Source organism: Liolophura sinensis, chromosome 9, assembly GCF_032854445.1.
Source record: "Liolophura sinensis isolate JHLJ2023 chromosome 9, CUHK_Ljap_v2, whole genome shotgun sequence".
Lineage (NCBI taxonomy): Eukaryota > Metazoa > Mollusca > Polyplacophora > Chitonida > Chitonidae > Liolophura > Liolophura sinensis.
Window position 1 is genome coordinate 11,789,669 of NC_088303.1, and position 21,624 is coordinate 11,811,292.

The 21,624-nt window shown below is 41.9% G+C and overlaps 1 protein-coding gene across 1 annotated transcript; it reads left to right on the plus strand.

Annotated features, from left to right (window-relative positions):
- Positions 1-6,089: 6,089 nt before the first annotated feature.
- On the plus strand, positions 6,090-20,841 carry LOC135475597 (short transient receptor potential channel 7-like). Its single transcript, XM_064755523.1, has 11 exons — positions 6,090-6,845; positions 7,388-7,585; positions 9,121-9,288; positions 9,562-9,753; positions 14,134-14,431; positions 15,331-15,592; positions 16,328-16,550; positions 17,388-17,585; positions 17,902-17,952; positions 18,147-18,216; positions 19,488-20,841. Exons 1-11 carry the CDS (start codon positions 6,090-6,092, stop codon positions 19,685-19,687), a joined length of 2,616 nt encoding a protein of 871 aa, XP_064611593.1. The 3' UTR covers positions 19,688-20,841.
- Positions 20,842-21,624: the final 783 nt, after the last annotated feature.

Below are 21,624 nucleotides of genomic sequence, written 5' to 3' on the forward strand. Positions count from 1 at the left end.
CTTGCCAACAAGGACAGTCCAAGATGCCAATTATGGTTCATGATGACCCAGTTCCAAGCCACTGATGAACAATGGTTCAGTCCCAGGCGACTGATGAACAACTACATAGCCACAACAGTCCCAAGCCGTCGAGGAGCAACTAAACACCCAAAATAATCTGGTTATAAGCCCTTGAGGATCAACTACACACCCACAATAACCATCCCATGCCGTTAAGGAGCATCACCGTCAGAAGCCGTTGAAAAACTGAACATCTATAATAACTCACCCCCAGGCCATCCATAGGCAAAACAACACATCCACAGTTCCAAGACCTTGATGAACAACTGCTTATCCAACAATCACTATGCCCCAACGCAGAATTATGACTTAGTCCCGAAGTGTCAATAATGTGATGGCCAAGTAACTGGCATAAAGCTGAGCAAAACAATTTATAGTCTTTTGATTTAGTATTCAACACCAGCCTTTGTTTACATCTTGTCACTTCCGTAAACCTTTCTACATACATATATATGTTCTTAAAACAACTGGAGGGTCTAAAAGGGAGAGGGTTGTAGACAGGAACTGCTTGCCGTCACATCCCTACCCCTCCAGAGATCTAAAGACTGAAATCCTCGGAAGAAGTGAAGTGTCCACTGGTAACAGGGGTTCTCTACCATAGAGTAAATAAAAAGGCCTTTCCTGAATGCTCTCTTGCATGCTTGTTCTGTATGCAAACAGTGCGAATGGTATAATACGATCCCAGTCACAGTGATGGTTACTAACATACATGGTCAGCATTGTTGCCAACGTAAGATTAAACCCTCCACGAGCACATGGATCTGCGGATGATAGACAGTATTATCTACTTTGGTAGTGTTCATGATTTCGCAAACAACTTTAACAACTTGAACAAGAAGCTCTTTTCTCTGTCTAACAGGAGGATTATGACTTCAATGACGAGCAACTATTTCTTGAACAAATAGGTTGGCGCATGTACGTGCATCTTGGGACTTTATTGCCAACCCCTTTGGCACTTTTTGTCAAGTAGTCGCTGAACACAACAACATACCGATAACCTTTATCCGTGTGCTGGATAGGAGCTAACAACTCTACGATCAAATTGTCCTTCCACCGGAAATGGTAAAAGAGGCGGTGGTGTCCGGTGGTGGAGTTTACTTTTTAAAACAGGAGATACAGGACTTCACTTCATTGAACAGTTGCATAAACAATCGTTTGCTCTTCTTCATCATCGAGCTGAGCCAATACAACACCTAGTCCGTGGTTACTGGCGTCTATGTAGGGCACACATGCTAGAGAGAAATATTGTAAAATAGATGTAAAGCAAGCAGCATCTCTCAGTCGGTTGAATGCGTTTTCGAAGTCTTGACACCATGAGAATTTTACATCTTTCTTCAAGAGATTATGTAAAGAGAATGCTATGGACGTAAAGTTACGTATATACTTCCGACAATACGACACAACGTCCAGGAAGCTGCAGAGTTCAGTCACATTGGATGGGTAGGGGAACTTCTTAATGGCACTTACTTTCTCAGGCTTGCTTCACGGATACGCTGAAGCACTTTACGGAGTTCAGAAATATGATCTTCAAGGTGGCTGAAAAAATGATTATGTCGTCAATGTAGACTAGACAGGTTTTCCAATTCAAACCAACCAAGAGTAAGTCCATTCGACGTCGGAAGGTGCTCGGTGCATTTACCAATTCAAAGGCCATAACATTAAACTCAGAATGACCACAAAAAGTTGAGAAATCTCCTTGTCCTTTTCGGCTACATCCACCTTCTAGTATCCCGAGAGTAAGTCAAGGGTGGTGAAGTACTTAGCACCTTCAAAAGCATGGACCATGTCGTCCACTAACGGTATTGGGTACATTAACTTCTTAGTAACTGAGTTTAAGGATCGACAGTCGACACAAACACGACAGGATTTATCTGGCTTTTGAACCAACACAACAGGAGATGACCAGGGACTATTTGATGGGCGATATAACGCCCTTATCCAGCCTCTTATCTACTTCCCTTTCAGCCATGTCTCGCTGGCTTGCTGGTGCGCAGTATGGTCGAAGCTTTATTGGATCGTGTCCTTGGGTATTTTACTTCATGTTATATCAAATTGGTTCTACCTAGATCTGCATTTTTATCAACTAGAATGTCACTGCATTCATTTAACTTATTTTCCAACACAGTTTTCTCTTCTAACTCCAACTTAGACCCAGTGAGATCGATCTGATCAACAAATGGCAACTTTTCTCCAGAAGGTTGGAGGTTAGCTATTACTATAGGCCAATCACATGGACTATGTACCTGTAATACACCCACTCTGATAGATATTCTCACTTGCACAGGTTTAGAGGATGTTCGAATTGGAACAAACAATTGTTCACTGGTGGCCACCACATGGGCGGGGTAAAGGCTGAACTGTGATACAAGTTCTTCACAGGGTTTACAACACCAACCAGTCCATCTGGTAACTTATCAATATTTTCCCGCAGTGTGACTCCTGATCGGCCTAGGAGTTGTACTGAATCTAACGGACAAACAGGCCAGCTGGTTCCTGTAAGATTATCTACATGTAACATAGGTGCAGTGAAATTTAACCAAGTAACAGTGCATTTGTGGAAGTCTATTTTGCATTCTATCTGATTCCAGTGAGACAGTCCTAGGGCAATTTTTGAGCCACACAAAACATGACAGACATGACCTTGTCACCAATTGTGAAATTCCCATTCATTTTCCCTACAAGTTTTATTGATTCCCCAGTAGCTGACACAACAGTTTTATTGTCACTGGGAAGCAAACAGCATGGCTGAAGGCACAAAGGTATTGTTTACTTGTGATAATCAAAACAGACACTGGAATAAGGTCAAGCTTGCCTGCAATGCGTATGCCAGGATTAAAACGGCCAACACAGCATGTTGCAACATGTTGTGTCATGAACTCTGTGCTGGATGGACGAATATACGGCCCCGTTTGTCGATTTTGAGCACTATTTTACTTCCGTGTTTGCGGCGGAGGGGCTGACCGACTTGCCGTGAGCAGACAGCCGTAAGTAGCGCGGACGGACTGACCGACTTGCCGTGAGCAGACACTCGTAGGTGCCATAGACGGCCTGATCAACTTGTCATGAAGCAGACAGACGTAAGTGCCCTAGACGGGCTGAGCCACTTGGCGTAAGTGTAGGATACCGTGGAGGTTGTGGGCGATCTGGCTGATAGTTGGTGGTCGTCGAAGGAGACTGTTGGAGCGCACGGTGTAGGGAACACCGTCTCTATATGCTAGATAAATTAAAGTAACGGCTCTGCCAATCTGTATCTGTATAGATCTCGATTTGTGTACGCTCAGTGGGAAACTTGTAATGCAAGTAAATATCTTGTTTGTTTCATTGTAACTACCACTCTCCGTCCTTATTTCAGACTCCCGTTTTCCTACCTCCTAAATCACGTAGGCCAGGTTGACGCTGGTTTCCTAGATTGGCGTGAGGGAAAAACGCTGCATTCATAATACATAAATCGACCCAAAAGCTGTAAAATGGCGAACAATATCTGAATCAAAAATTCAATACTTAATGACGTTAAACAGTGTTATTCCGCGCTCAGTAATTGATTCCATGGACCCTTTTGCTCTTGAAAGTTAACAATTTGCACTGTATGGTGACAAAAAACATGAGCGAGAAAAACTAAAATGTAGGAGTAGTAATGTGAACGCCGCCACTTTTAGCGCGGACAAATCGGTTTGCAATCACTACATGTTTCAGACTGTACTCGGCGGAGTTACATCGGAGCATGCTCAGTATGCTTAAACGTGTAAACAAGTTCATCATGTAAGCTCAGCCTTTAAAAGGAACTAGCCGGTTGTAGTCCAAATGCTCTAGAAGCCCTATTTCAACAATAGTCACTCTTAGGTCTGCATCACAGTTCAAAGACTAATGTGTAAACAATGTATGGTGGGGAAAACTACGACTATACGCAGGTTGATGCCAGACCTTTCAGGTACCACCGGAGGAGGCCAGCATAAACTGGGCTTGAAATTACTCCCGAGTCATAATGCTGAGCGACGGAAGCTCCCACGACACTTGTCAACAGCACCGACAACTGACAGCTGCATATGTATTGTCCACCATAATTTGAAGTTGCTGTGTTAACTGCATGCACATGTGGATAAGCTGTTTGTTAATTCGTGCCGAAATGAAGAAGAACTAACGACATTCAGATTTGTAGTTGGAGGAGACCGGATAGAAACCGGAGGAAACCGGCCGAGGAAACACCACCCTTTACCATGTATGTGACAAATATCCTGACGAATTAGGTAATGAGGAATTTGAATGTCCAAAGTTTCTCCAACACAGACCCGGAGAACAAGTCCTCATATACATCTCCTCATATTCATATAATGCATATCGTTGCCTGATGACAACCCTGGCCTTTGCAGGATATTCAACAGCATGTGACCAATAACACCTCACTAGTTCGCAGTGCTGGGGTTGTGTTATTGAAAGCTTAAATTAAAACGAAGAGAAAATTAACTGAGTCACTTATGATAAATGCACCCATTTCATCTGATTAAAACAGCTCGTAACAAGAAACACTTATATCAGCACTTCCTATGATGCCAACAGCTTTTTTTTCAGTCCGAACTGAAAAACATTATCAACATGCACCACGAATCTTCAACCCACACAAAAAGCCGCTAAATTCAATAAAAAATATATCTGAACACTGTAATATCACCAAACAGTGAATACCTTGTGTATGAGCCAACAGACGGTTGGAATTGTTTATAGAGACGGCCTAAAATTCCATTTTCCGTGCAGGTTTAAATTAATTTCTGGGCAGACCGAAATTATTTTGGTGTGGCGTATGGAAATTAATTTTACGGAGGGGTAGAATTATTTTAAGTGAAGGCTAAAATTAATTTCCGGCAGATGTTAAATTATATTCAGGTTGAGTAGAAAATAAGCTGTCAGATTTTATAGAAATGGGAACACTATAATATCGCTAGATGGTGCTTATTTTGTGTATATATGAGCAAACAGAACACGAGGGCCGGGTTGAAATTTTATTTTCCGTGCAGGTTAACGTTAATTAAGAGGCGGGCTGAAATTATTTTCATGGTGGTTATAGAAATTTCTTGTATGGAGGGTTAAAATTATTTTGTGTCCAGTTTGCAACTTATTTCCGGGGGTGTTAAAATTATTTTCGTATTGGATAGAAATCCGTCACCATAATAAAACTGCATAATTCAAAAGTATGGTTACCCCTATACATCACATCCTTCATTTGCTCTGAAGTACATTTATTAATCTTTTGTTCAGAAATGGTTAGATCTTTATGTATTATAAACATACATTAATAAACATACATTATATGAATAATATGTATTTCATGTAAAGTAGTGAATACCAACAACAAATAATCAAAAAATAAGATAAAATAAACATACATTATATGAATAATATGTATTTCATGTAAAGTAGTGAATACCAACAACAAATAATCAAAAAATAAGATAATCTTGAACGTAAACCTGAGATTTGACCCAACCGTTCATAGCACTCAAAACGTAATGTATATATTAAGTAAAATGCAGTGGGGATACAATTCATGCTGATATTCTCCATCCAATATATATGTTTATTACACAACATTTTAGGTAAAATAAATATGCCTATGATTATATGAATTAGAGAATGAGTTATGTACGTGAGCCAGTATGTCAGATCGAACAGCAGAGAGGATAGGTATGCTTGGGAACAATAGACAGCCCACGACACATGGTGCGATGGCTCGTCCGAGCATAACATGGTAACACCTTGCATATTGTGCTTTTCAAACATACAAAACATTTTCCTAATGTATGCGGAATAACTTCACAATGCCCTCATGACGAGACTTTGATGACATTTAGTCAGAGTCAAACATGGTGAAAGTTGCTCCGCTGAAGGGCTGACTTATGCTGGAACTGGCCATGAAGAACTCTTGTTGAAGACAACTGTTCATGCTCTGTTTTAACCAGTTACTATGACTTTAATCGGGTAGGCAACTATAACCAAATGTTAATCGAAGTTTGCACCTGAATTTACCTGAGATGGAGATGTCTGCTGATAAGAATTTTGAGACTCGCCAGAGGTTGGTGGAGGCCAGACTTCAGGCCGACTCTTCCGATGAGGAAAGACAGTTTCTCGAAGCCGCAGAACTAGGGGATATAGACAAGTTAAAAGAAATTCTAGAATCCGGGGCTGTCGCTGTTGAAATCGTGAACCTATCAGGGCGCACGGCGTTAGAGCTGGCCGTCGATGCCAATAATGTGGACATCGTGGAATATCTCTTGCCCAAATGTTCCAAAGAAACCGTCCACAGGGCTTTACTGTGTGCCGTGCAAGAAGATAGAAACTTTATCTTTGAGCTGATAATTCAGCACCCCCAGTACTCGGAAACAGCCGTCCCCTCAGTGACAAGGGATGCGGATGGCGAAAATGAACAACCCTACCAGAATGGCAAAGACACAGGTAGCGTTCCAGAAGCCAAAGGCGATATCAATCCCGAAGCAGCAGCACTCCTCAGAGAAGCTCTTGTTTTGGCTGCCATGGAGTGTAACTTCGCAATTGTTCGAACACTTGTCTTGAAAAAGGCCTTCATCGAGCCTCCGCACGATTACTTCTGCATGTGTGCGCCGTGCGAGGCACAGAAATCAGAGGATATGATGCAGTACACAAAACAACGACTGAGTACATTCAAAGCCCTAGCTAGTCCGGCTCACATATGTGTCACGGAAAAAGATCCAGTTATAGCGGCCTTCCTGCTCAGCCATAAGTTCAAGAAGCTCAGCGAGATTGAAATCGAATACAAGGTACGTTCCACGTCTGCTATCGGGACAAAATCCCATGTTGACTGGGCAAAATTCCATGTTTGATATTCGAACAAAATCCCATGTCTGATATCAGGACAAAACCCCGTGTCTGGTATCCGGAAAAAAATCCCATGTTTTGGTATCCGGACAAAATCCCATGTTGACTGGACAAAATCCTATATCTGATATCCAGTCAAAATCCTATATCTGATATCCAGTCCAAATCCCATGGATGTTACCAGGACAAATCCCATGTCTGATAACCGCACAAAATCCTATATCTTATATCTGGACAAATTCCATGTCTGATATCCGGACAAAGTCCCAGGTCTGATATCCGAACAAAGTCCCATGACGACTGGATATGGGTACATTACTCTTCAGGGGAACGTGTAACTTTCTGCTGATCGCTATTTTATGTGTGTGAAATACTCTCAGATTCTGTAGTCACACATGTTTACCACATACACATCTCCGGAAACAAAAGTACAATATTAATATATTTATGTACGCATTTAGTAAAGTTGACACTTTTCTTGCAGCAAACGTACCTCGACCTGGACCAGCAATGCCAGCAGTTCGCCATCGACCTGATTGCGGAGTGTAGAAGTTCTGTAGAGGTGTCCACAGTGCTGAGTGGAAGGACGATGGATTTGGACGGGGATTTGGACGAGGCCACGGATGAGGAGGACGACATACTGCCTCTGCTAAAGGTCGCTATGAGTCTCAATCAGAAGAAGGTAAGGTTCCATCATTACACTATGGACAAATATGAACGAATATATCCCGTATTCTGAACATTGCTGAGAAAAGTACAACCACACTTCTAAAGATGCCGAGAAGCTGCCTATGATAACGATTCCTTACAATCCACTTTTATCCCTCAAATTTCTGTAAACGATTCTTAAATGGAATTCTAAATAATTACCCAAATGATAAAGACTTAACTAATCAGTGTCAAGGTTCTCAAGAATTTTCTCATTAATTAAATGCATAAAAACGGTATTTAAGGAAAATGTCAAGTAAATACGGATCACGTCCCCTCTCACAACTTGCCTACATCAGTATTACGTTCTTCTAAAGGGTTCTTCTCGCCTCAGCTGATCGGAGCCTAACCAGTGAGGTCGCAGGTTCGGATCCAGCTCTCGCTGATTCGATTGTGGGTTTACATCAAGAGTATTGTCAAGTATCTGCCGAAGGATGGCGATTTTCTCTCGGCACTGGTTTCCTGCAATCATATCTACACATTCATAAACGAAAACGTCTCCAGCGTTACACACCAATAAAAAATAGATAAATACAGAAAGTCTTATTTGAAATGGGGGTTAGAATTAATTGAATCTCCAATATTTCATTTTGTTTTACACTTTATATTGTCTAGCGTTTCTTATGGTAAGTATTCTTAGAATTTTTTATGAATACTGACAGGAAATTCAGCTTTAAATCTTCAATAGGTGTCGCCACGATATGGCTGAAATATTGCCGATGTGGCGTTAAACCATAATCATTCATTCATTCAATATGTGTATTTCGGTGGATTTTTTAAATATTTTATATTTTCATTTTAACAAAAGAAAGTAGTGAACCGTCATAATAAACTATAGCTAATAAACTATAACTAAAGGTATTATATAAATCCTGCCTTGTCTATCACACCAAACTTCCCCGGTTATTCTACATTATTTTGATGTAATACTAATGTCGCTCACCTCAGGGGAGGTTTGGGTGACGATGCGTTGCTCTGCTCAGTTCTATGACGTCGATTTCAGTTTGTCGCTCATCCCAGTTGTCAGGCACAGGTAGCTCAACTGTGTTTCAGTGGCGTCCCTGTTCTCCACTAGCTGATCAGATTGTTTTGTAGCTCAGCTGTGGTTCTGTGGCGTCCCCTGTTCTCCGCTACCTGATCAGATTCTCTTACCTGAGAGGAGATTTGGGTTGTGGCACTGCTCAAGTGTATAACGTCTCTTGGTTTCGGTTTTAGTTTGTCGCTCACCCTAGTTGTTTTGTAGCTCAGCTGTGGTTCTGTGGCGTCCCTGTTCTCCGCTACCTGATCAGATTCTCTTACCTGAGAAGAGGTTTGAGCTGTGGCACAGCTCAAGTGTATAACGTCTCTTCGTTTCGGTTTCAGTTTGTCGCTCACCCTAGTTGTTTTGTAGCTCAGCTGTGGTTCTGTGGCGTCCCTGTTCTCCGCTACCTGATCAGATTCTCTTACCTGAGAGGAGGTTTAGGTTGTGGCGCTGCTCAAGTGTATAACGTCTCTTGATTTCGGTTTCAGTTTGTCGCTCACCCCAGCTGTCAGGCACAGGTAGCTCAGCTATGGTTTAGTGGCGTCCCAGTTCTCCGCTACTTGAACAGATTCGGTTACCTGATGGCCGCCATACCAGCCGGCATTTTCCTCGTTCCGCTGCTCTCTATTGTCTACTTGGTAGCCCCCTGGAGTAAGGTAACCCTAGTAACCTATTATACCAAATGTAATGCATAATTTATGCTTCATGAAACAATTAGCAAAATATGCTTTGACCACTTTGTGACCCATCGTCACCTTTCTGTCCACTCAGAATAAAACTCTGCTTGAACTAAAAGCTGTCAGTACTTTGTCATTTACATGTAACCATGCAAATACTCCAGTACCATACTTTTATTCTTCTTAACATTACGTGCTGTGTCCTTTTTTAAATGTATTTATACCTCCTCATCCCCTTTATACCGTCAACAGGTGGCAACGATATTGAACACACCAATCATGCGCTTTGTCAGTTTCACGTGCTCATACCTGACCTTCCTCATCTTAGTGATGATAGCAAAGCTCAATCTGGGAATGAGCATGGACGGGATTGGCTGTGACAACATGAGCTCCACACAGCAGTTCACCTTCCTCTTCCTTATGTTCTGGGTATTAGGTGAGTACTGAATCTAGAAAACAACATGAGCTCCGCACAGCCAGTTCGCCTTCCTCTTGCTCATGTTCTGGGTCTTAGGTGAGTACTGAATCTAGAAAACAACATGAGCTCCGCACAGCAGTTTACCTTTCTCCTGCTCATATTCTGGGTCTTAGGTGAGTACTGAATCTAGAAGACAACATGAGCTCCTTACAGCAGTTCGCCTTCCTCTTGCTCATGTTCTGGGCTTTAGGTGAGTACTGAATCTAGAAGACAACATGAGCTCCTTACAGCAGTTCACCTTTCTCCTGCTCATGTTCTGGGTCTTAGGTGAGTACTGAATCTGGTAGATAACATGCTCTCCTTACAGGAGTTCGCCTTTCTCCTGCTCATGTTCTGGGTCTTAGGTGAGTTCTGGATCTGGTAGATAACATGATCTCCACACAGCAGTTCGCCTTTCTCCTGCTCATGTTCTGGGTCTTAGGTGAGTACTGAATCTGGTAGATAACATGATCTCCTCACAGCAGTTTACCTTCCTCCTGCTCATGTTCTGGGTCTTAGGTGAGTACTGAATCTGGTAGATAACATGATCTCCTCACAGCAGTTCGCCTTTCTCCTGCTCATGTTCTGGGTCTTAGGTGAGTTCTGGATCTGGTAGATAACATGATCTCCACACAGCAGTTCCCCTTCCTCCTGCTCATGTTCTGGGTCTTAGGTGAGTACTGAACCTGGTAGAAAACATGATCTCCACACAGCAGTTCGCCTTTCTCCTGCTCATGTTCTGGATCTAAGGTGAGTACAGAATCTGGTAGAAAACATGATCTCCACACAGCAGTTCCCCTTCCTCCTGCTCATGTTCTGGGTCTTAAGTGAGTACTAATCCTGGTAGATAACATGATCTCCTCACAGCAGTTTACCTTCCTCCTGCTCATGTTCTGGGTCTTAGGTGAGTACTGAATCTGGTAGATAACATGATCTCCACACAGCAGTTTACCTTTCTCCTGTTCATGTTCTGGGTCTTAGGTGAGCACTGAACCTGGTAGATAACATGATCTCCACACAGCAGTTCGCCTTTCTCCTGTTCATGTTCTGGGTCTTAGGTGAGTACTGAACCTGGTAGAAAACATGATCTCCTCACAGCAGTTCGCCTTTCTTCTGCTCATGTTCTGGGTCTTAAGTGAGTACTGAACCTGGTAGATAACATGATCTCCACACAGCAGTTTGCCTTTCTCCTGCTCATGTTCTGGGTCTTAGGTGAGTACTGAATCTGGTAGATAACATGATCTCCTTACAGCAGTTTCCCTTCCTCCTGCTCATGTTCTGGGTCTTAGGTGAGTACTGAGTCTGGTAGATAACATGATCTCCACACAGCAGTTTCCCTTTCTCTTGCTCATGTTCTGGGTCTTAGGTGAGCACAGAACCTGGTAGATAACATGATCTCCTCACAGCAGTTCCCCTTACTCCTGCTCATGTTCTGGGTCTTAGGTGAGCACTGAACCTGGTAGATAATATGATCTCCTCACAGCAGTTCGCCTTTCTCCTGTTCATGTCCTGGGTCTTAGGTGAGTACTGAATCTGGTAGATAACATGATCTCCACACAGCAGTTTCCCTTCCTCCTGCTCATGTTCTGGGTCTTATATGAGTACTAAACCTGGTAGATAACATGATCTCCACACAGCAGTTTGCCTTTCTCCTGCTCATGTTCTGGGTCTTAGGTGAGTACTGAATCTGGTAGATAACATGATCTCCTCACAGCAGTTTCCCTTCCTCCTGCTCATGTTCTGGGTCTTATATGAGTACTAAACCTGGTAGATAACATGATCTCCTCACAACAGTTTGCCTTTCTCCTGCTCATGTTCTGGGTCTTAGGTGAGTACTGAATCTGGTAGATAACATGATCTCCTCACAGCAGTTTCCCTTCCTCCTGCTCATGTCCTGGGTCTTAGGTGAGTACTGAATCTGGTAGATAACATGATCTCCTCACAGCAGTTTCCCTTTCTCTTGCTCATGTTCTGGGTCTTAGGTGAGCACAGAACGTGGTAGATAACATGATCTCCTCACAGCAGTTTACCTTCCTCCTGCTCATGTTCTGGGTCTTAGGTGAGCACTGAACCTGGTAGATAATATGATCTCCTCACAGCAGTTCGCCTTTCTCCTGTTCATGTTCTGGGTCTTAAGTGAGTACTGAATCTGGTAGATAACATGATCTCCACACAGCAGTTTGCCTTTCTCCTGCTCATGTTCTGGGTCTTAGGTGAGTACTGAATCTGGTAGATAACATGATCTCCTCACAGCAGTTTACCTTCCTCCTGCTCATGTTCTGGGCCTTATATGAGTACTAAACCTGGTAGATAACATGATCTCCACACAGCAGTTCACCTTTCTCCTGTTCATGTTCTGGGTCAGGTGAGCACTGAACCTGGTAGATAACATGATCTCCTCACAGCAGTTTACCTTCCTCCTGCTCATGTTCTGGGTCTTAGGTGAGCACTGAACCTGGTAGATAACATGATCTCCTCACAGCACTTTACCTTCCTCCTGCTCATGTTCTGGGTCTTAGGTGAGTACAGAATCTGGTAGATAACATGATCTCCTCACAGAAGTTTCCCTTCCTCCTGCTCATGTTCTGGGTCTTAGGTGAGTACTGAATCTGGTAGATAACATGATCTCCACACAGCAGTTTACCTTCCTCCTGCTCATGTTCTGGGTCTTAGGTGAGTACTGAATCTGGTAGATAACATGATCTCCTCACAGCAGTTTACCTTCCTCCTGCTCATGTTCTGGGTCTTAGGTGAGCACTGAACCTGGTAGATAACATCATCTCCACACAGCAGTTTGCCTTTCTCCTGTTCATGTTCTGGGTCTTAGGTGAGTACTGAACATGGTAGAAAACATGATCTCCTCACAGCAGTTCGCCTTTCTCCTGTTCATGTTCTGGGTCTTAGGTGAGTACTGAACCTGGTAGATAACATGATCTCCACACAGCAGTTTGCCTTTCTCCTGCTCATGTTCTGGGTCTTAAGTGAGTTCTGGATCTGGTAGATAACATGATCTCCACACAGCAGTTCACCTTCCTCCTGCTCATGTTCTGGGTCTTAGGTGAGCACTGAATCTGGTAGATAACATGATCTCCACACAGCAGTTCGCCTTTCTCCTGCTCATGTTCTGGCTCTTAGGTGAGTACTGGATCTGGTAGATAACATGATCTCCAAACAGCAGTTCGCCTTTCTCCTGCTCATGTTCTGGGTCTTAGGTGAGCACTGAACCTGGTAGATAACATGATCTCCACACAGCAGTTTGCCTTTCTCCTGTTCATGTTCTGGGTCTTAGGTGAGTACTGAATCTGGTAGATAACATGATCTCCACACAGCAGTTTACCTTCCTCCTGCTCATGTTCTGGGTCTTAGGTGAGTACTGAATCTGGTAGATAACATGATCTCCACACAGCAGTTTACCTTCCTCCTGCTCATGTTCTGGGTCTTAGGTGAGTACTGAATCTGGCAGATAACATGATCTCCACACAGCAGTTTACCTTCCTCCTGCTCATGTTCTGGGCCTTATATGAGTACTAAACCTGGTAGATAACATGATCTCCACACAGCAGTTTACCTTCCTCCTGCTCATGTTCTGGGTCTAAGGTGAGTACTGAATCTGGTAGATAACATGATCTCCACACAGCAGTTTACCTTCCTCCTGTTCATGTTCTGGGTCTTAGGTGAGTACTGAATCTGGTAGATAACATGATCTCCACACAGCAGTTTACCTTCCTCCTGTTCATGTTCTGGGTCTTAGGTGAGTACTGAATCTGGTAGATAACATGATTTCCACACAGCAATTCGCCTGCCTCCTGCTTAGGTGTATGTTCTGGATCTTAGATTACCTTTTCCCTCTGTACGTCTTCACATTTATTTGCTTATTTGATTGGTGTTTTACGCTGTTCACAAGAATATTTTACATGTATGACGGTGGTCAGCAAACCGGACAGTGCCCAGGGAAACCCATGTCCTTCCGTAGGTTGCTGGCAGACTTTTCTAAATACGGCCGGAGGAAGCCAGCTTCAGCTGAACTCAAAAGGAAAGAATTGGTGGGAAACTTCTGGGTCATTGCGCGTACATCTTTATATGATGCGGATATGTACCACGCAAAACTGTCGAGAATGGGCGCTATAACAACGACTAAATAAATAAGTTACACTATCTGTTAATATGTTCAAGCACAATTCGAAACACCTATCTATTGAGTACAGCGTAAAACACCAATCAAATAAATAAACAAATAAACAAATAAATAAATAAATAAATAAATACATAAATAAATACATAAATAAATAAATAAATAAATACCTATCAGATAAATTACTAAATGTCCATGATGCCCTTTACAGTTGAATAACAATGGCTTGTATTAGTTTCTAAAATTTTCTGTGATCCTCTATGTTAAAAAAACGATAGGTCTGATGTGGGAGGAAAGCAAACAGATCTACGACGAAGGAGGCAAGGATTATTTTTCTTCCTTCTGGAACGTCATGGACACTATAATGTTAGCACTGTTTATGTGTACGTTCTCGCTGGAGGTTGTGGCGCCCAGGGCGCTCAGGAAACTGTACGATACGGAGTACCGCCAATCCGGGGAGCCAGGCTACTGCGATCAGCTCAGAGAAGAGTACGCCATATGTGATAGCCCAGTCAAGCTGAAACAACCCACCCGTGAGTGACACGCTTTACCCGTCACAGTATTATAGTTAATATCAGAAGAAAAGAATTTTGACAAAGGAGCTATTCTGAACACTGTAACGTTCAGTTACAATTTACTTGTGTCAGTGTTCACTTTTTGAAATTCTCCGCTCTAAACAAATTGTTTACAAAGACGTCTACCTTGGCGCATGTACAGCAAATATAGCATTAACTTGAGTTTCAGGATAATTTACATAATCCATGGTAAGTTATTGTTTACATTTTTATTTGCCGCTGTCGATTTATGCTTCTACTTGCCAAGGGAGATTACTCTAGCTGCAATCAGTTTGGTGTCCAACTGAACACGCCCGTCTACCTTTTCTTTAAAAAAAAAGAAAGAAACTAGAAATTTCACACAGAACATCGGCCAGTTTTTGACGTTGAAAGGAAAGGAATTTAAGGGTATACTTCAGTATAGTTCTTAAGTAGTTTTATCTGTTTTGGGCATTTGAAATTCCAGAAAGTCATGAGCTTCTCGTTCAGGGGCCTTTGATCTTACATAGTTTGATAAGCGGAAGGAGCATACCTACCCCACGTGTGTTTACAATTAAATGTCGATACCACTGCAGGATCCCAACGCCTCAGATAACGAAGCCTTATACGAATCATAAATATATACATATCCATATTACATCAAAGCGATTGTCTCCATTCTGTCCACTTGCTAAAATAACCATGTGTATCAACTTCTTCGTGAAGAGTTGAAATCATTCAACTTTTCCCTACCTGGGAGACATGTTTTAGAGTGTGTACCGTACAACACCTGTATATTTAAAAAGCAGATTAAATCATAATAAAATAGAAAATGTAACCGCCATATACGAAGAACTATTCCTGAAAGACTAGTTTTGATGTATCTGTCTATGTTGCAGTTGTGTGGGAACCCACCTGGGTGCCGGACCCATCCCTCCTCTCTGACATCACATTTTCCATCGCCGTCCTCATGAGCATCGGGCGCATCTCCTTCATCATGCCCTCTAATGAACAGTTTGGGACAATGCTCGTGTCTTTCCGTAGAACCAGTGGAGACATTGTCAAGTTGTGTTCCATGTTCATTCTGATCTTACTGGCGTTTGCTTGCGGAATGGCCGTGCTTTACGGCGGAGAGTCCTGCCACAACGAACATTTTACCAGGTATACAAGTGTAAATACACCTCGCTTTATACAAACCATCACTTAAACACGTGTGATGATTGCAATCACCCCATCGAATATACACGTGCAATGAGTTACTAAATACACATAAACAATCATGTGTAGGTGTGGTGTAAACATGTGACAATAAATATCGGTTTGACAAGATAAGACGCACACATATGAAGTTTTAACATGTTTGATCATCTTTGATATTCACAGTTAACAACGGCTTTTTAATCTTATCTGGTATACGTTCGTAACAGCAGCCTTTATTTTAAGAGGTTTGATGTACGTAAGGTGCAACCATCGTTCAATAGATATAATATGTAACGACATGGCTACAGCCAATGTGCTTACACCTGATGTTAGAGCTTAAGTACAACTCTCATTATAACGGGTACCGTTACAGTTATAATCATTCCACCAGATTCATTATGAGGTCAATCATGATAGCCTACGCCCAGCATCAGGGATCAGTTAAATACTACTAAGCGGTAAACCAGTCATCGTATAAGGTTGATGATACGATACCACAGTATTATCTAACCAAACTTTTCGACTATTGTATAATTTTTTATCAGGCCTATTTTTGACCCAAAAATAATGTTACGATGGATTTGATTCAGCTTGGAGCTCTTTCTAAGCCATCCTGTATCGTTTAGAATCGTGCTTGTGCCCGGTGATTAAATACCACGTGCTTGTGTACTAAAATGTGGTGCATTCCTCTTTCAGCTTGACCACAACCAGTAAGACATTAATCTGGGCCATGTTTGGTATGGGGGACAGTGAATACACGAACGTTGAGCATGAAGACGAAAGCGACGCTTACATCTTACGTTCCGTCATCACAGCTAACATCGGCTCAGTCCTCTTTGGCGTCTTCGTCTTCTCCACTGCAGTGGTTCTTATGAATCTTCTCATCGCCATGATGGCTAACACCTTCCAGGAAATTCAGGTAATAATTCCTTTCTCATTCACCTTTGCAAAGCGATCTTTTCTTTCTTTATTCAAAATGTCAAATATACTATGTAATCTTATTTATTATTTGTATTTTGACAATATCATGATTTTCTTTATTTGAATAAGTTTAAGCAATGTTTTTAGCTATAGGCCTTCACAGACCTGTGCATATAACGTGACGTCGCTCATATAGTCTTATATGACGTCGTGTCTTGTTGCATGACGTAGGAATGTTAAAGCTGACTGAACTTGTATTATGACGTCATTCCGCTATGTTCGGATTGGAACGTCATAAAATAAAATGTTTTATTTTTTACGTGATGGCGGTGTGTAATAACAACAGTGATATCTAACTAAGCCATTGACATGTCACTTTTATCAGTGAAGGAAATCCTGACATTTCACCTTTATATAAATAATAAACTGATAATATTGCATAGTGAGGGTTAAATGTCATAAATATTTTTCGAGTGAGTTGTGAAAATGACAGTCCAGGATATCCGAACCTTTTTGAGGCTTCACGCTGTGCTCAAGAATATTTCACTTATACAACGGCGGTGGCCATTCCAGAGGAAGCCAGCATGAGCATTTGTGAATACTTCTGGTATAGTGCTGCGCTAGAAGGCTAACCACTCAGCCACAAAGCCCCTCTACTATGTAATTATGCGTGTCGTGAATGAATATTTTCTCTAATCAAACTTGGATGTTTCCATGTTCTAAGATTTCTCTAACGGCGTATATATTGGGCTGGCGGGTGTCATGTAAGATGACTTGATTCAGTGAGGCAACACTTTGACCCGGTTACTTCATGTTGTGTGTATGTCGTACACAGGATGACCGAGACGTGGAGTGGAAGTTTGGTAGAACAGAATTGTGGCTGAACTTTATAGATCCCGGCAGCGCAGTGCCGCCACCTTTTAACTTGATCCCCAGCACGAAAAGCGTCATGATGACTTGTGTATGGATGCACGAAAAGTGTTGCTCAAAAGCTGTGAAAATTGAAGCAAAACGACTGGAAAGGTTTGTCAGAGTAAGTATAAGCTCTGTGTTAAAAAAAAACGGACAAAACCCACGTGAAATAAATTAAAAATCTTAAGGGATTATAACTTAGTACAATCTACCAATTTCAATCTGGAAATCTAACTTTTTCGCCCAAAGAGCTAACTTTCTAGTCATTCAACTATCTCGAAACTGAAATCGCTTAGTTTTTGTATCACCGGTATTCTCTATATGGTGGAAAAGGGAGCTTGCATGTTACATGTATGTACGTTTGCATAATCATGCCTTATGCAGTGTATAACATTTGTTGACTGATAACATTGTTTAATTTGATTTTCCTGAAATAGCCAGCTGAGTACGAGGGGTTTAATGAAGAAGATGACCGACATTCCAGAGTGGTAAGTGCATTTAGTACGAAGACATAGCTTTGTAGCCATCTAACGGTGCAAATACACTTATCTTTTATAACTGGTTTAACGTTGGTTTGGACAAATGAACGAAATGCATCTTCAAATGACCAAAATGATAGGGACGGGCGTGATGGTGTGACAACTGTGACATGGTTTTTCTTTTCTGTCTTTATGATATCCAGGACGTTTTAACTACCCTAGTGAAGAGATATGTGAGGAAGGTGGAACGAGAGAGAATGGAGCAGGATGAAGGTCAGTACAGAATCTGTAGAGGCAATGAAAGCAATGAAGCAATCCATGAAAATCAATAGATCGATTAGTCATCTATTCATCTCAATCATCATTAAGCTTTATCGATTATTTCTGGAAGCATCTGCCATTGTAAAAAATGTAGACGAGCAAATCCATGATAGGCATTTAGAGATTGAGAGACAACCTTCGGAGTTCTTAGCGAGCTTGTGGAGGGCGGTTGTGAGATAACCATCGGAGTTCTTAGCGAGCTTGTGGAGGGTGGTAGTGAGATAGCCATCGGAGTTCTTAGCGAACTTGTGGAGGGTGGTAGTGAGATAGCCATCGGAGTTCTTAGCGAGCTTGTGGAGGGTGGTAGTAAGATAGCCATCGGAGTTCTTAGCGAGCTTTTGGAGGGTGGTAGTGAGATAGCCATCGGAGTTCTTAGCGAGCTTGTGGAGGGTGGTAGTGAGATAGCCATCGGAGTTCTTAGCGAGCTTGTGGAGGGTGGTAGTGAGATAGCCATCGGAGTTCTTAGCGAGCTTTTGGAGGGCGGTAGTGAGATAGCAATTGGAGTATTTAGCCAGCCTGTGGCTGCAAATTATGTTCGACAATTTGCCTGTGATGCGCGCAAGTTTGTTTCAGTGAATCTTCACTTCGCTATCCCAGTCATCCTGAAGTGGTACTGTGTCTTTATGGGGAAATCAGTCGTTTTCATAATGATAACAACCTGCCAATGCCGGTGGAGTAAGAACAATTATGGGACGTACATGTACATTATTTATGGTAACAATATTGTTACTTTAAGAAAATGAGCTTGCTGAATTTTATTTAGAGATAATGTTTAATTGGAGCTTTATTCTGTTAGGCATGTAGGAGCACGGATTTCTTGATATCTGTATTCAGTTTGCTGCACACACCGTACATTTCAAGATTAAAACCTTCCAGCATGTGAAACTGCAGACAAAATTAATATCAGACTTGACAATCTCGGTGATCCCATGCCTTATCTTCTCGAAATAAAATAAGCCAAGCATATGATTACTCCGGCATTCATTTCCAGGTATTCTCAAGTTACAGCCATTTGTTATTTATTTATTTATTTGACTGGTGCTTTACGCCGTGCTCAAGAATATTAGATAGAATCCTCTAGCGCTAGTACGCTAACCAACTGAGCCACAGGAACGCATACAGCAATTCGAGTGGCTCATCTCACTGACTAGTCCCCTCAACTCACCACTCAATCATTCATTTTAACACCGTAAACACCTGTGGTATATTCTCTGCCCATCCAGATTCCACAAAGGACGAAATGCTAAGGCGAGCTCTGGACCGGGTGACGTCTAAGCTGGAGAAGAGGCTCGACTACCTGGATGACGAGATGTCGGCGGTGATCAAAGGTCTGTCCGGTGTGCAAGGCCTTCAAGGGACACTGCGGGAGGATTTCCAGAGGTTAAGCGCAGAGAAGGAGGCAGGGCAGTCAGCACCACCTTAGAGGCATGCACGGTTGTCCGTGCTTCAACAAGATCCATGCTCGGTTTGAAATTGCGCACATTTTTTTCCAAGTGTTTAAAAAAAATGTCTGGAATGTATGTTTGTGTTTCTGAACAACTCTGCTGATATTCGGAAGCCACCGCACCACAATATGTAACGGAAATAAACAAGACTTAGGAAACGACATCACAACGCGGGAGAACTGAATTTGGATCATAACTGAACTTTAAGATTCCAACGTTTAACGAATTACTTAGTGCGAGTAAATTCTTAAAAATGGAAACTTAGACATACATAAGTTCCATATACACCATGAAAAGATACATCATATAACTTTAATTATCGCATTGTCCTTCCTTACCTACAGTCAACGGTTGTAGTATTGGGTTAAAGAGTTTGTGCTTTAACGAATTAGGGTGTATATTATTTTACTAGAGAATTTGCATATCTTAACCTCCAAGCTTTCCCCACAGACAAGCTAACCAATCAGTGGCGGCAATTTGCTGAACCCCAAATGCAATGCCATGAACTAGTGACGATTTGATCTGTTTACCAACACACTTTGATGATATCTTGTAATTAGATGCCTTGACCACCTGCCCGCCCTACCATACAGGCACCACAACCCGTACAATTTAATATATCTTAAACAAATGCCTGTGATCTGCGTGTTGATATGTGATAGTTAATAAAATAGTGATTTGCTGCAATCCATATGCAGTGTACATGTGGAGACAATCCTTAAACCGTTTGAACTGTGAGGCAATCATGATACTGTTTGCACTTTGAGACAGTCATTGAACCGATCAGCTATCAGGCAATGATAACCAATTGAAATGTGATACACTGGAGATACTGTATCAACTGTCAGGCAATCGGTGTACCACTATGGATGTGGCGAAATCAGTATACTATTCGAAGCGTAAAGGCAATCATTATACCGCACAACTATTAGGCGATCTGCCAAGTATTTGATTAAGCTCTGGGTGTAATTATGAATTTCCACAATGTTTCGTATGTTGACGGGATGCATGTTTTCTTAACAACTATATATGTGTACGCGCGTGTGCGCCACTACACACTGTGTGGTCCCGCCATTTTTGTAAGTGCAAAGTGTTCACTAGATTGCTCCAAATAAACTTCTTCAACACTGATGATGGGCATTCTTTCATCACTACACCGGTCTCATGCCGGCGGTTAGTTTGTTCAGTTTAATCTCCGTCACACAAGTGAAAGTATTCTTATGCACGACTTATTGCAGTCTCTGAATAAATACAAGCACATTTTTATGACGAAACGAGAAATACCCCGAATAGTTATTGTACATATTATTGGTACCTGCTCCAGTTAAACCATTGTATTGTACAGGTAGAAACTTTTCGCTGGAAAGACGTGTATGAACGGCCTGTAATATGGCCAGTGGATATTGTTGGTCATAGCATTATTGAATTTTCATCAATGTGATTTCGAAATCCAATACAAGCCCATCAGTTCAGACTTGTGTTTTTACAGATACATGTATAAATACCGATAGCCTAGTGTGTTTTTTGGATATAGGATTAGGTGATTTCTAAAGTACATGTAATCAGTAAGACCACAGAAAGGCAACTGTGCAGGAAGCATCAGTACTCCGCTGTTAAGCCTTTGCTATAAAGGTTTTAACTAGAAAAATAATCTCTCACATAAATATAACGAAAGGCTTCCAACAGAGAGTAAAACGCCTAGCAGCGAAATATAAATTCCACGTTGAGGAGAATTGTTAGCATTCTTCGCTGTAGTGTAAAAAAACGTGTGTCAATTAAACTCAAATAAAATACAAAACTAAACTGTAAGATGATGATAAGATAGACAGACCTTCTGGAGTTTTTTGAGAATCTATGTTTGTTGGGTGCTTCATTGCATGTCTCAGACATAATGACCTCAGTGTATGTACATACA